A 14621-nucleotide genomic window follows, 5' to 3' on the forward strand; every position below is an offset into this window, starting at 1 on the left:
GCTCTGATAAACTGCTGTGAACATCTGCAGCCCAGCACACACATGCCACATGTGGGCCCACGCTGGAGTCCTGATGCTGCGCCGCCTCCTGGCAATGTGGCACCCGGTGGCAGCCGCTCTCACGGCGTGATGGAGAAAGCGTGCCTCTTCTAATCACACACACATTTGAAGGACATGAGATATAATTGTATTAATATAATTTTCCGCACTGCATTACCCTGGCTTCAGGAGCAGACTTTGTCCGCACTTCAAAGTGCTTCTAAATTTCCTTTTCCCTTATTTTTCTGTGCACAGCAGTGAAATGAAAGAAGCGGCTGTTCCTGTGGAATGTGCTTTGTTTTTATTGCAAATGGAAAGAAATTTGTAAGATCAGTAGGGTAGAAAGCGCCACAAGTGTATGCTTAAAAGCCTTACTTATTGCTTCCGCCTTCGTAGGGAAAGGGTCTAATGGCTGGGGTGGAGTCCTGGCTGGCTGCTACTGCAAGGATGCAATAGAAACTAAAGAGGCTTGATTTTTCACTTGTTTTGGGGGGTTTTTGGGGTGTTTGAGTTTTTTGGGGTTTTTTTAATCCGTTTTTCTGTTGAGTATCTCAGATTGCTCCATTCACACAAAGCTTTGAAAGTTCGACCCTGGAAGCACGTACACGCCGCCATTTTCCAGAAATGGAGATGGTGCTGTGAATTGTGGCAAACTTAGGCTAGTTTCACACTTGCGTTGGGTTGAATCCGCTGGGTCCGTTGCTGCGTCGTTTTGACGCATCCGTTATTTTTGTGGTGTCAACGGATGCAACGGGTCCGTTATTTCACAGGAATCCGTTAGCTGATTCCTGTGAAATAACGGACCGTTGCATCCGTTTGGCATCCGTTTGGCGTCCGTTAGGCGTCCGTCTAACGGAATCCGTCGGCTCTGTTTTATTTCTTTATTCATTTTTTTTCATTCTGCGCATGCTCAGTAGAAATTGGCGGAATCCAGCAGCGGATTCCGTTGTTAAGCACTTGGCAACGGAATCCGCTATCATAGGGAACCATTATAAATTTTAACCAAACCAACGGAATCCGTTGGTTGGCGTCATTTTGACGCCAGCATTTAACGTTACATTCTGCGTTTCTTCCGCTCGGCGGAAGCAACGGAGCATCAGCCAACGGAAGCAACGCAGGTACTTTTGGTACAATCCGTCATCAATGCAAGTCTATGGGAAACAACGGAATCCGTTAACGGATTCCGCTGTTTCTCAAGACAGCGGATTGCGGCAAAAAAAAAAACACGCAAGTGTGAAAGTACCCTTAGCCTGAAAACCAGGTATTTTAACTACACTACAGTTTAAAAGTTTGGGGTCACTTAGATATTTCCTTATTTTTGAAAGAAAAGCACATTATTTTTCAACGAAGCTAACATTAAATTAAACAGAAATACACTCTATAAATTGTTAATGTGGTAATAACTATTCTAGCTGCAAACGTCTGGTTTTTAAAGCAATATCTACATAGGTGTATAGAGGCCCATTTCCAACAACCACCACTCCAGTGTTCTAATGGTACATTGTGTTTAACTGTGTTAGAAGGCTAATGGATGTTTAGAAATCCCTTGAAAACCCTTGTGCAGGTATGTTAGCACAGCTGAAAAGTTTTGCTGATTAGAGAAGCTATAAAACGGACCTTCCTTTGAGCTAGTTGAGAATCTGGAGCATTACATTTGTTGGTTCCATTAAACTGTCAAAATGGCCAGAAAAAGAACTTTCATGTGAAACTCGACAGTCTAAGCTTGTTCTTAGAAATGAAGGATATTCAATGTGTGAAATTTGCTAAGAAACTGAAGATTTCCTACAACGGTGTGTACTACTCCCTTCAGAGGAAAGCACAAACAGGCTCTAACCAGAGAAACCAAGGAAAAAAAAATGGTGAAAACATACCCTGCTGTAACTAAATAAAAGCATAGTGCATATAAACATAGGGTACTTAGTAAACACTGTTTTTTGATCAAAAAAAGCATAAAGCTATCCCACCAACGCCAAGGTGTACCCAGTTGGGATAGTACCTACACTCTCTAATATTAAAACCTTACCATGGGTCTAAAATAGGCCTCAATGTGGCTAAGGGCTGAGAGTGACCGGGTCCCAACAGGACACACAGTCAGGGGATGCACAGAATGAAATGCCCAGCTCACTAAGAAGGGGGCCACACCCTATTTGTACTGAATACAAAAAAAAAAAACTACATAAAAACAAAAAAGTGAGCTGGAGTATGAGATGATACACATGGAGCTTGTGAGCTCATGTTCACACTGGCCATAAGACAAAGAGAAACCAAGGAAAAAAAAAATGGTGAAAACATACCCTGCTGTAACTAAATAAAAGCATAGTGCATATAAACATAGGGTACTTAGTAAACACTGTTTTTTGATCAAAAAAAGCATAAAGCTATCCCACCAACGCCAAGGTGTACCCAGTTGGGATAGTACCTACACTCTCTAATATTAAAACCTTACCATGGGTCTAAAATAGGCCTCAATGTGGCTAAGGGCTGAGAGTGACCGGGTCCCAACAGGACACAGTCAGGGGATGCACAGAATGAAATGCCCAGCTCACTAAGAAGGGGGCCACACCCTATTTGTACTGAATAAAAAAAAAACTACATAAAAACAAAAAAGTGAGCTGGAGTATGAGATGATACACATGGAGCTTGTGAGCTCATGTTCACACTGGCCATAAGACAAAGAGAAACCAAGGGAAAAAAAAATGGTGAAAACATACCCTGCTGTAACTAAATAAAAGCATAGTGCATATAAACATAGGGTACTTAGTAAACACTGTTTTTTGATCAAAAAAAGCATAAAGCTATCCCACCAACGCCAAGGTGTACCCAGTTGGGATAGTACCTACACTCTCTAATATTAAAACCTTACCATGGGTCTAAAATAGGCCTCAATGTGGCTAAGGGCTGAGAGTGACCGAGTCCCAACAGGACACACAGTCAGGGGATGCACAGAATGAAATGCCCAGCTCACTAAGAAGGGGGCCACACCCTATTTGTACTGAATACAAAAAAACTACATAAAAACAAAAAAGTGAGCTGGAGTATGAGATGATACACATGGAGCTTGTGAGCTCATGTTCACACTGGCCATAAGACAAAGAGAAACCAAAGAAAAAAATAATGAAAACATACCCTGCTGTAACTAAATAAAAGCATAGTGCATATAAACATAGGGTACTTAGTAAACACTGTTTTTTGATCAAAAAAAGCATAAAGCTATCCCACCAACGCCAAGGTGTACCCAGTTGGGATAGTACCTACACTCTCTAATATTAAAACCTTACCATGGGTCTAAAATAGGCCTCAATGTGGCTAAGGGCTGAGAGTGACCGAGTCCCAACAGGACACACAGTCAGGGGATGCACAGAATGAAATGCCCAGCTCACTAAGAAGGGGGCCACACCCTATTTGTACTGAATACAAAAAAAAACTACATAAAAACAAAAAAGTGAGCTGGAGTATGAGATGATACACATGGAGCTTGTGAGCTCATGTTCACACTGGCCATAAGACAAAGAGAGGGGCTCTAACCAGAGTAGAAAGAAGTGGGAGGCCGCGCTGCACAACTGAGCAACAAGGCAAGTACATTAGAGTCTCTAGTGTGAGAAATCAATGTCTCGCAGGTCCTCAACTGGCAGCTTCATTAAATAGTACCCGCAAACCACCAGTGTCAATGTTTACAGTAAAGTGGCAACTTCGGGATGCTGGCGTTCAGAGCAGAGTGGCAAAGAAAAAGCCATATCTGAGACTGGCCAATAAAAGGAAAAGATTAATATGGGCAAAAGAACCCAGACATTAGACAAAGGAAGATTGGAAAAAAAGTGTTCTGGACAGACTAATTGAAGTTTGAGGTATTTGGATCACACAGAAGAACATTTATGTAACGCAGAACTGAAGATGCTGGAAGAGTGCTTGACGCCATCTGTCAAGCATGGTGGAAGTAATGTGATGGTCTGGGGTTGCTTTTGGTGTTGGTAAAGTAGGAGATTTGCACAAGGTAAAATGGATTTTGAATTAGGAAGCCTATCATTTTGCAACGCCATGCCATACCCTGTGGACAGCGCTTGATTGGAGCCAATTTCATACTACAACAGGACAATGACCCAAATCACGCCTCCAAATTCTGCATGAACTATTTGGGGAAGAAGCAGACAGCTGGTATTCTATCTGTAATGGAGAGGCCAGCTCAGTCACCAGAGCTCAACCCTATTGAGCTGTTGTGGGAGCAGCTTGACCGTATGGTACCAAAAAGTGGGAGGGACTTCTGGAAACATGCGGTGAAATATCTCCAGATTACCTCAGCAAATTAACAGCTAAAATGCCAAAGCTCTGGAATTGCTGTAAAGGAGCATTCTGTGACGAAAGCCAAGTTTGAAGGAGAAAATTATTGCAAGTAAAATCATTATTTCTAACCTCGTCAATGTCTGGTCGATATTTTCTATTCATTATGCAACTCATTTGATAAAAGTCTAATTTTTCATGGAAAAAACAATTGTCTGGGTGACCCCAAACACTTGAACTGTAGTGTACATTATATTTAACCTGCACGTGTTTTTTTTTTTTATTTATTTATTTTTTTTTTCCTGATGGCAGCAGCAGCCATATCTTACAAGGGCTCTCACTCCCTACGTCCATCACCAGCTCGTTGCCACTGCAGCGCTGACATGTCCACAGCGCTGCAGCCAGTCGGTGACCTCCAGGGTCTAGTCATGGAGACTGCACTCCCCAGATCACATTGACGGCGCTGCAGGTAAAGCCAGCTATGTCTACCACATGTTTTATAGGAGTTTTGTGAAAGGGGATAACCCCTTACCATGTATATTACACCCAGGTACTGAATCTCACATTATATACTCTCCATTAAGATTCTTCCTAGAACATGCATGTGTATGGTAAGGTAGCGTGTTAGGGGCCAGACACACTGCTGCCATGTATGAAGGGATAGCCTCTGATGTCTGATTCTCGGACAGCTCACGAGGCCAGCTTCTCTGTTAAATGTCATGGATTGTTTTTGGTCATGTCATGGAGGGTCCCGTACTCATATATTTTAGTTCATACAGTTGGCTATGACGGCCATTGCTCACATGTAATCGGAAGCATAAGCTAGAAGATTGACCACTTGTGGCCTGTTCTCTGTAGGATTAGCCTGCATATAAAAATGGATCTCCTCTAATATTCTGGATCACAGTGACAATTGTACATTCCTCTGCGCTCCAGAGGTGGCTTCTGTTACTGTGGCATCAGATGTAGTTGGATGGTGGAGCTCAGGATTGCACGTATAGTTCATGTTTGAGCAAACCCTTGGATTGGAGCTTCCTGGATTTAGTTTCCCCTTCTGATGACACGTCTTGTTTCCCAAGCCAGTCAGGAGGATCTCCAGTTTCTTTATATGTCATACATGATAAATCTCTTGGCCGAGAACTGCTTTCCTTTCAAGTCCTTGTTTGATCACTCTGCTTCAGCACCTCTTTTTAATACTCCCTTTTATCACACTAAACATGTTTATGCATCTGCTTCAAGCTTGGAGGTCTACAAATAAAATTGGTTCCAATCTGTCTACATGCACCTATAGTAAATCCTCCTCCTAAGGGAGCAGTCTGGTGCTAATGTTTCTTGGATTGTAGCAGAATCCAGCTAATCCGAGGTCTCTGGGCTTTTATGGCATTGAAACTTTTTTTTTTTAGCCCATTGTATTTACTCATATAATCTAAAAGTATTCCAGTTTGCCTGTAATTGCATCATTAGGACCTCCACCTGGGACCATACATGACTGAGGCAGTGTTTTGGCTCTACATCCTCGCTAGTCTACCCTTTGCACACTCTTGCCCTCCTGGCTTTGCAGGGAGCCTTCCCTGCGCGCACTCTTGCCCTCCTGGCTTTGCAGGGAGCATTCCCTGCGCACACTCTTGCCCTCCTGGCTTTGCATGGAGCATTCCCTGTACACACTCTTGCCCTCCTGGCTTTGCAGGGGGTCTACCCTGCGCACGCTCTTGCCCTCCTGGCTTTGCAGGGAGTCTTCCCTGCGCACGCTCTTGCCCTCCTGGCTTTGCAGGGAGCATTCCCTGTACACACTCTTGCCCTCCTGGCTTTGCAGGGGGTCTACCCTGCGCACACTCTTGCCCTCCTGGCTTTGCAGGGAGTCTTCCCTGCACACTCTCTTGCCCTCCTGGCTTTGCAGGGAGCATTCCCTGCGCACACTCTTGCCCTCCTGGCTTTGCAGGGAGCATTCCCTGCGCACACTCTTGCCCTCCTGGCTTTGCAGGGAGCATTCCCTGCGCACACTCTTGCCCTCCTGGCTTTGCAGGGAGCATTCCCTGCGCACACTCTTGCCCTCCTGGCTTTGCAGGGGGAGCATTCCCTGCGCACACTCTTGCCCTCCTGGCTTTGCAGGGGGAGCATTCCCTGCGCACACTCTTGCCCTCCTGGCTTTGCAGGGGGAGCATTCCCTGCGCACACTCTTGCCCTCCTGGCTTTGCAGGGAGCATTCCCTGCGCACACTCTTGCCCTCCTGGCTTTGCAGGGAGCATTCCCTGCGCACACTCTTGCCCTCCTGGCTTTGCAGGGAGCATTCCCTGCGCACACTCTTGACCTCCCAGTAGACTGTACTCACTGGGCACATTATTTCCTGAAATGTAACTTCTCCTCGATGGATATAAAGTTATTTTCCTGTGGATGGCTTATTTGAGAGGAGGAAGGGATTATAAAGATGGTTCCACGTTACAGTTCTGAAGTGCATGAACATTTACTGCCATTTTCTATAGTCGTACATTGCCACTATATCTATAGTAGCCATTTATTAGTCTGGGTAACCGTTGGTAGTTCTTCGGAGAAGCTCTCCCCCCTAAGCCACAGTCTCTCCTGGAGCCCGGATTGTGTACTTTGGTTGTCCGTTGCAATAACTACTTGTGTTGCATTATTTTTACCCTTGGCAAGCTGTCCGCAGACAGTATTGAATCTGGCACCTTCCCACATGGCCCAGTAAATATTGTCATTTATCTGACTAGATGGATTGCCTGCTGAACATGCCAAAACCCAAATTAGATTCGGCTCCCTGGGATACTGTGGTATTTAATACATTATTTTTAGTGTGTGTATTAATGTAATGTGTACATACATATGTATGATTATAGTATATGCATCCCCTCTGGACGGGTGACAATTGGGAAATCTTCTATTCTAGTAACATCTGCAAATTCTAAAGGATGTCTTACAATGGGTGTATACTATCGGTACAGGGGCTTGTCCATGGTGGAGCAATACTGTAAATATACCACACCATCCATGTCCTCCATTCTCTGGCTCTATGAAGCCAGAGCGGTCAGTGGAGGGTGAGACGGTGCAGGTAAATGACGATCCCCCGCCATGATGCACGAGCGCCTGTGCTTGGTGTGAAGTCATCCTCTGCTGATAGTCGACCATTTTAAAGGCTATTTATTGTGCCAGCACCTAGTATTGGATTCCAGACAGATCAGTAATCTGGGGGTGCTTAGAAGCCGGTCAGGATGACTGTGCCCTTTGCTACGTATTTAGGAAGGAATATTGGGGCTCTGCGGGCTTGCTGTCCTGGATCAGTACAGTTGGCATATTCTCTGTGCAGAATGAAACAGCAATGGACATTTTTAACACTTTAAGTCCCAGAGAGGGGTCATTTAACATTTTCTACCTTTGAAACACAGAGATGGGTCGAATGACCTGAAGAATTTTAGCAAACATCCTAAAATCCCCATCTTTTGTTCTGTAATTAAGGCCATTACTGTCGCACCACAGGAGGTTGTTGTTTTCCATTGAGTTTAGCCTTTTAGTTTCTAGTTAGTTCTATTCAGTTCATTTGACCCTCTTTCGGGACTTCAGGGGGAGCTCGAAATTTCTGTGACTTCTAGTGTTAAGAGGCTCTTGTGGTCCACATCTGCTTTCTGTCCAGCATCCTATACTAATATGAATAATGAATATTTGGCACTATTGTGCCTGGGGCAGCTGCAGAAATGGGTGATTTCCACTGTTCCTCTTCTCCACTGATTTCCATGTAACAGTACCAGTTTTGGGCCAATACGAATAGGACTATTGCTGTAAAAATCCTTCTGACGGAGCAGCTAAGGCTACTTTCACACATCAGGTTTTTGCCATCAGGTACAATCCGGAAAAAAACGGGTAAATCGGATCCGGTACCGCATCCTTTTTATCCCCATAGACTTGCATTGTAACCGGATTGTACCTGATTGCTTTGCGTTGCATCCGGTTTTTTCCGGATGCGGCAAAATTTATCAAAGCGGCGGCCGGAGGCAACGTATCTTGCAACGTTTTTTTGTCCGGCAAAAAAACCGCATCGCGCCGGATCCGGCGCGATGCGGCGTGTTTTACAATGAAAGCCTATGGACGCCGGATCCGGCGCAATGCGGTAAAAAATGGATGCGGCTACCGGATCCGTTTTTGTAAACTGCGCATGCACCAAATTAATTAAAAAAGCTGATCCTTCAAAAAAAGGACAAACCGGATGCAAAAACGGATGCAAACCGTATCCACCGGATCCGGTTTTGTACGCATCCGGCATAACGGATCCGTTAAAAACCGGATCCGGTGGATACAGTTTGCATCCGTTTTTGCCGGATCCTTTGCATCAGGAAAAAAAAGGATTGTGCCTGAATGCAGAAAACTGATGTGTGAAAGTAGCCTAATGTGGCGTGCACAAGAGGCAGTGCTAAGTGTTCCTGGGACTTGTGACCGGTTTCTCTTGCAGCCACGTGCCTTTTATAAAGACACTAGATTGTGAGACGTGGTCGATCGTCATGGACAGGAGGGACTCTTGTCAGCCCATAGGGACTTTCAACAAAGTCTAAGCGCATGGTGCATCATGGTGGGGCTAAACATTTAATTGCACCCTTCTGTAGCTCTATAGAGCTGGAGCTGTCAGAGGGTGAAGATAAGGGGGGGGTAGGTCGGAGGTACACCTGCAGAGACTAAGACTGTGCAAACTGAGGGGATTTTTGTCTGCTTTATTTCTATTTAAACCCTGAAATTGTGAAATGTATAAACTGTTCCTATTGCTTCCATCTGTGAAGGCGAAATAAAGATTGCCTGCAAGCAGAGATGGATGTTTTGGTTTTTGGGTTTTTTTTGTCTATGGCGTATAACGGACCATACTGCTGCCCCATGCGTTCATCAGGGTCTCTCCCCGTTGCTTAGCTGTGTACAGAATTGTACTCCTTTGGGTTTTCTTACCCGGCATCTGGCTCGTACTGATGATGCCCATCACCTGTTCAGATCCCTTTCACTATAGTATAACGTGAAACCTCCATGGGTGTTCATAGAGCATTGTTACGAGTCTTCCTAGCTCCAGTTTGCATTCAGTTCCTGTATATTTCTAGTGTATTGCCCGGGGCCTTTGTGCTGGGTATTGGGCGCCTGTAAAGTAAACTGACGGGTGTGATGTCATTGCCGACCTTCCACTGATGCTGCAGCCGTGCCGCAGGGGTTCTTCACCTCTTATTACTTGCCATTATTAGAAGTGGGCTTTACACAGTTGTCATTATAATGTACCTCTGGGGCTTTGCTATGAATTAAATATTAGGTTTGAAGAAATAGATTGATTTGAAATGGTAATTTCCCTGTAACAAAGCGCAGATCTGTATGTGATACTTCAGACATTTGCAGACTGAATCCGGCTTCATTAGATTTGATTCTGACCACTTTCATTGACAATGAAGCGCGTGCCAGGGAAGGCACTGTGCGGACTGCAGTCCATCCTCCTCCTCATACATGCCTTTGAGACCAAATCATGTGCGTTTGACCAGGTCCCCCGTGGCCAGTCTGTACATTGTATGTAGCCAATCCGTGGCTTGGGTTTGTTAATTAGAAGTCCAAGGGGACAAATGTTCTCCAGTCTTGGGATCAACATATCCTCTGGAAAAGGGAATCTCCAGTGCCACTTATTGGGGGTAGCGATCCTAAACCTGCTACATGACTTGGCATGCCAGTTTTTAGTCTTTCCCTATAATTTGACAATTTACAGCCTATGCTTTTACTATTGTCATGAAGTATCTATATATATAATTGCCTTATTCTGTCTGTCTGTCTGTCTGTCTGTCTGTCTGTCTGTCTGTCTGTCTGTCTGTCTGTCTGTCTGTCTGTTTGTCTGTCTGTCTGTCTGTCTGTCTGTCTGTCTGTCTGTCATGCTCCGAAATTGTGTCCTTACGGTGACACAAAGCTGATTGGCCGCTGGGCTCGCCATGGCCCCGCCCCCCCACACGGATTGGCCTCTCGCCCCGGCTCTCTGCAGGCCCCGCCCCCTCACGCAATGCACGCTCGCTGTGGCCCAACTGACACGGGGCTCCGATTCCCAGGTGAGTACACACACATCAGATCACACTCACTCTCACACACACCTCACACATCACATCCACACATCACAACATGCTGGGATATCGCTTGCTTCTACACCGGCTCCGTCAGGATCCCGGCAGCGCCACACATAACCTTGCGATGCTGGGATCTTAACGGAGGCCGTGAAAGCTGGTAACCATTATACACATCGGGTAACTAAGGTCCCTTAGTTACCCGATGTGTATCATAGTTACCAGTGTACACCGGCTCACACTCACTCTCACACACACCTCACACACACATCACATCGCATCCACACATCAAGGTCCTGCAGCTGCGGAACATACATAACATAACAGCACACACACACACACACACACATACACACACACACAAATCAGATCACACTCACTCACACACACACATCACATCGCATCCAAATACTCACAACATCCTGGGATATCGCTTGCTTCTCGGCGGCGATATTGTGCTGTGAGCTTCCAGGACCTGACGGAGGATCACATGGCCAGAAGCATGTGATATCCCCGGATGTTGTGAGTATCAGCGCGTATGTGCAATATCGTCAGTGTCTGTGTGTGTGAGTGTATGCGATCGGGTGTGTGTGAGTGTATGCGATCGGGTGTGTGTGAGTGGATGCGATCGGTTGTGTGGGTGAGTGGATGCGATCGGTTGTGTGGGTGAGTGGATGCGATCGGGTGTGGGTGAGTGTCGGCAGAGGAGCACGGCGTGCTGGAGGAGGCTGGGAGCAGAGAGGCTGATCTTGGGGAAGGCTGGGAGGGGGAGGCTGATGCTGAGGGAGGCTGGAAGGAGAGAGGCTGAGCAAACGTGCTCCATCCGCCATACTGCGCACTCCCCATCGTGCTGCATCCCCCATGCTGCGCACTCCCAAACGTGGTCCATCCGCCATGCTGTGCACTCCCAAACGTGGTCCATCCGCCATGCTGCGCACTCCCAAACGTGGTCCATCCGCCATGCTGCGCACTCCCAAACGTGCTCCATCCGCCATACTGCGCACTCCCAAACGTGCTCCATCCGCCATACTGCGCACTCCCCATCGTGCACCGTCCGGCATGCTGCGCACTCCCAAGCGGATGGAGCATGATGGGGGGTGCGCAGCATGGCGGATGGAGCACGTTTGGGAGTGCGCAGCATGGCGGATGGAGCACGTTTGGGAGTGCGCAGCATGACGGATGGAGCACGTTTGGGAGTGCGCAGCATGCCGGATGGTGCACGATGGGGAGTGCGCAGTATGGCGGATGGTGCACGATGGGGAGTGCGCAGTATGGCGGATGGAGCACGTTTGGGAGTGCGCAGTATGGCGGATGGAGCACGTTTGGGAGTGCGCAGCATGGCGGATGGAGCACGTTTGGGAGTGCGCAGCATGGCGGATGGACCACGTTTGGGAGTGCGCAGCATGGTGGATGGAGCACGTTTGGGAGTGCGCAGCATGGCGGATGGAGCACGTTTGGGAGTGCGCAGCATGGCGGATGGAGCACGTTTGGGAGTGCGCAGCATGGCGGATGGAGCACGTTTGGGAGTGCGCAGCATGCCGGATGGTGCACGATGGGGAGTGCGCAGTATGGCGGATGGAGCACGTTTGGGAGTGCGCAGCATGGCGGATGGACCGCGTTTGGGAGTGCGCAGCATGGCGGATGGACCGCGTTTGGGAGTGCGCAGCATGGCGGATGGAGCGCGTTTGGGAGTGCGCAGCATGGCGGATGGAGCACGTTTGGGAGTGCGCAGCATGGCGGGTGGAGCATGATAGGGGGTGCGCAGCATGGCGGATGGAGCACGTTTGGGAGTGCGCAGCATGGCGGATGGAGCACGTTTGGGAGTGTGCAGCATGGCGGATAGAGCACGATGGGGAGTGCGCAGCATGGCGGATGGAGCACGTTTGGGAGTGCGCAGCATGGGGGATGCAGCACGATGGGGAGTGCGCAGTATGGCGGATGGAGCACGTTTGGGAGTGCGCAGCATGGCGGATGGACCACGTTTGGGAGTGCGCAGCATGGCGGATGGAGCACGTTTGGGAGTGCGCAGCATGGGGGATGCAGCACGATGGGGGGTGCGCAGCATGGGGGATGGAGCACGATGGGAGGTGCACACCTCCCCCCAACACACACACACACGCGCACTGCACAACACACACACACTAGGAATCACAAACAACGCCCTACACAGACACCCACACACACAGACAACGCTGCACACACAAATATACGCACATACCGCACAACACACACATTGCACAAAACATACCTCCCCCCAAAACACACCACACCCACACAAACCGCACAACACACACACACACACAACGCTACAGACACACAGCGCTCCACAAACAACGCAACACACATACAACACCGCTCTCACCCCCCGCGACACTCAGAACATGTACAGCGCCCTACACAAACACTTGGTAACTACACACAACAACATCTATATATATATATATATATATATATATAACAAAAATCATACATGAACTACACAATACATAAATTCTAGAAACCCGATGCGTAGAATCGGGCCACCTTCTAGTGTAATATAAAACCTGTGCTGATCCTGCACCACCAATAGCCATGTAAAGGTCCATAGTAAATCCAGAAAGCTGCCATTACTTGTGACTGGAGAAGGTTCCTGCTGTCTCACTCCACTTGGTTCCGTACATAGGTTTGACTGGGTCGGAGGACAGAATGTTATCGGAACATGCGTGCTCGTGGATTTTTTATTTTTAACCTATGATGAGTCATTGTTTGGAAATCTTATTTGCCTGAAGAGTTGGCATTAAGGGGCCAGGTCCAGACCAAATGGTGGACATGGTGGGACATTCCAGCCGAGCACGACTACAAATCTGTCAGGACCCACCTGGCACAAACTGTGACAACCCAACGCTGCCAGTATATTTTCCAATGCATTAAAGCCGATCAGCTCCGTACACAGTAGCATGGCTGTAATCCACCAATTTGTACAGATGAGCTGATCAAGGCTCAACGTCTATATAACTTTTGCCACTGTTGAAATGCACTACTTTTTGTGTTCACAACCTTAAGGCTATGTGCACACTAGAAATGTGAAGTTTCTCAAGAAAATTTCTTGAGAAACTTCTGGGAGTGAAAGATTTCCGGACCTCCGGAAAAAATCCGCACCAAATCCGCATGCGGATTTGCCGCAAAATTGCCGCGATTTTCCCGCGGGTGGTTCCCTGTGGATTTTTGCAGGCTGTACTGCAGAAATCCGCAAGGTACCTGCGGAAATAATGGACATGTTCATTTTCTCAAGAAATTTTCTTGAGAAATTCTTCTCAAGAAAATTTCTTGAGAAAAATCCGCACAAGTGCGCACAGCTATTTTTTTTTTTTTTCATAGAAATTGCTGGGAAATGTCTGCACAAAGATTGCAGACATTTCTCAAATTTCCGCGGCAAATCCGTGGGTAAATCCGCGGGTAAAAAGGTCTAGTGCGCACAGAGCCTTACAACCCATTAGCAGGAAGGGTCAATCTTTACTAAAACTGGAACTACAACATCTGAGCTAGATGTTGGAGAACACCATAAAATAGAAGGCATACATAAGGCATGAGCTCTTTTGTGTATCTGATTTAAGGAAATGTTCTTACTTGCTTTGCCTGTTACTACTTGGTTAAATCCATTATAATGCTTTAATATTTTATTTTTTTCTCTTCCCAGCCCTGGAATGAGATCTGATGCGAGTCCTTCTCCGTCTACGTCATCGGCTAGCACCGGTCCGCCCCCGAAACTTTGTTTGGTGTGTTCAGATGAAGCGTCTGGATGTCATTATGGAGTATTGACTTGTGGCAGCTGCAAAGTATTCTTCAAACGGGCAGTAGAAGGTGAGGTTTTTTGGTTTGGTTTTTTTTTTTTTTTTTTTTTGTTTCTCATTAGAAGTTAGAACTACAATACGGTTTACTAACTATATAATCTCTGTGCCAAGTGTCAAAGGTTGACACTGAAAAGTTAGATGGAGCTCTTGGATGAGAGCTCAATCTGCGCACGCACTGCTCTGGGAGTCAGCGTGTGCGCGGATGGAGCCCTTGGATGAGAGGTTCATCTGTGCATGCGCCGCTCCAGGCGCCATCATTTAAACCAGGACTCCAGACACTGGGACACTCACCGGACGCTGCCGCGCCTGCCACCACGGACGCCGCCGCACCTCCTGCCCCACCGCACCTGCCAGCATAACCTCTGCCTCCCGTGACCCCGCTTCAACACCACTGCTGCCCCCCTTTGGT

The 14621-nt window shown here is 47.3% G+C and overlaps 1 protein-coding gene across 1 annotated transcript in view; it reads left to right on the forward strand.

Moving 5' to 3' along the window:
* The window catches only part of NR3C1 (nuclear receptor subfamily 3 group C member 1), a 135590-nt gene that overhangs the window by 70239 nt on the left and 50730 nt on the right, over positions 1-14621 (forward strand). Inside the window, exon 3 of the mRNA XM_075344592.1 lies at positions 14059-14222. Coding sequence (XP_075200707.1) covers positions 14059-14222 — 164 coding nt within the window. The remainder of the gene's footprint in view (positions 1-14058; positions 14223-14621) is intronic.

Source organism: Anomaloglossus baeobatrachus, chromosome 4 (genome assembly GCF_048569485.1).
Source record: "Anomaloglossus baeobatrachus isolate aAnoBae1 chromosome 4, aAnoBae1.hap1, whole genome shotgun sequence".
Classification (NCBI taxonomy): Eukaryota; Metazoa; Chordata; class Amphibia; order Anura; family Aromobatidae; genus Anomaloglossus; species Anomaloglossus baeobatrachus.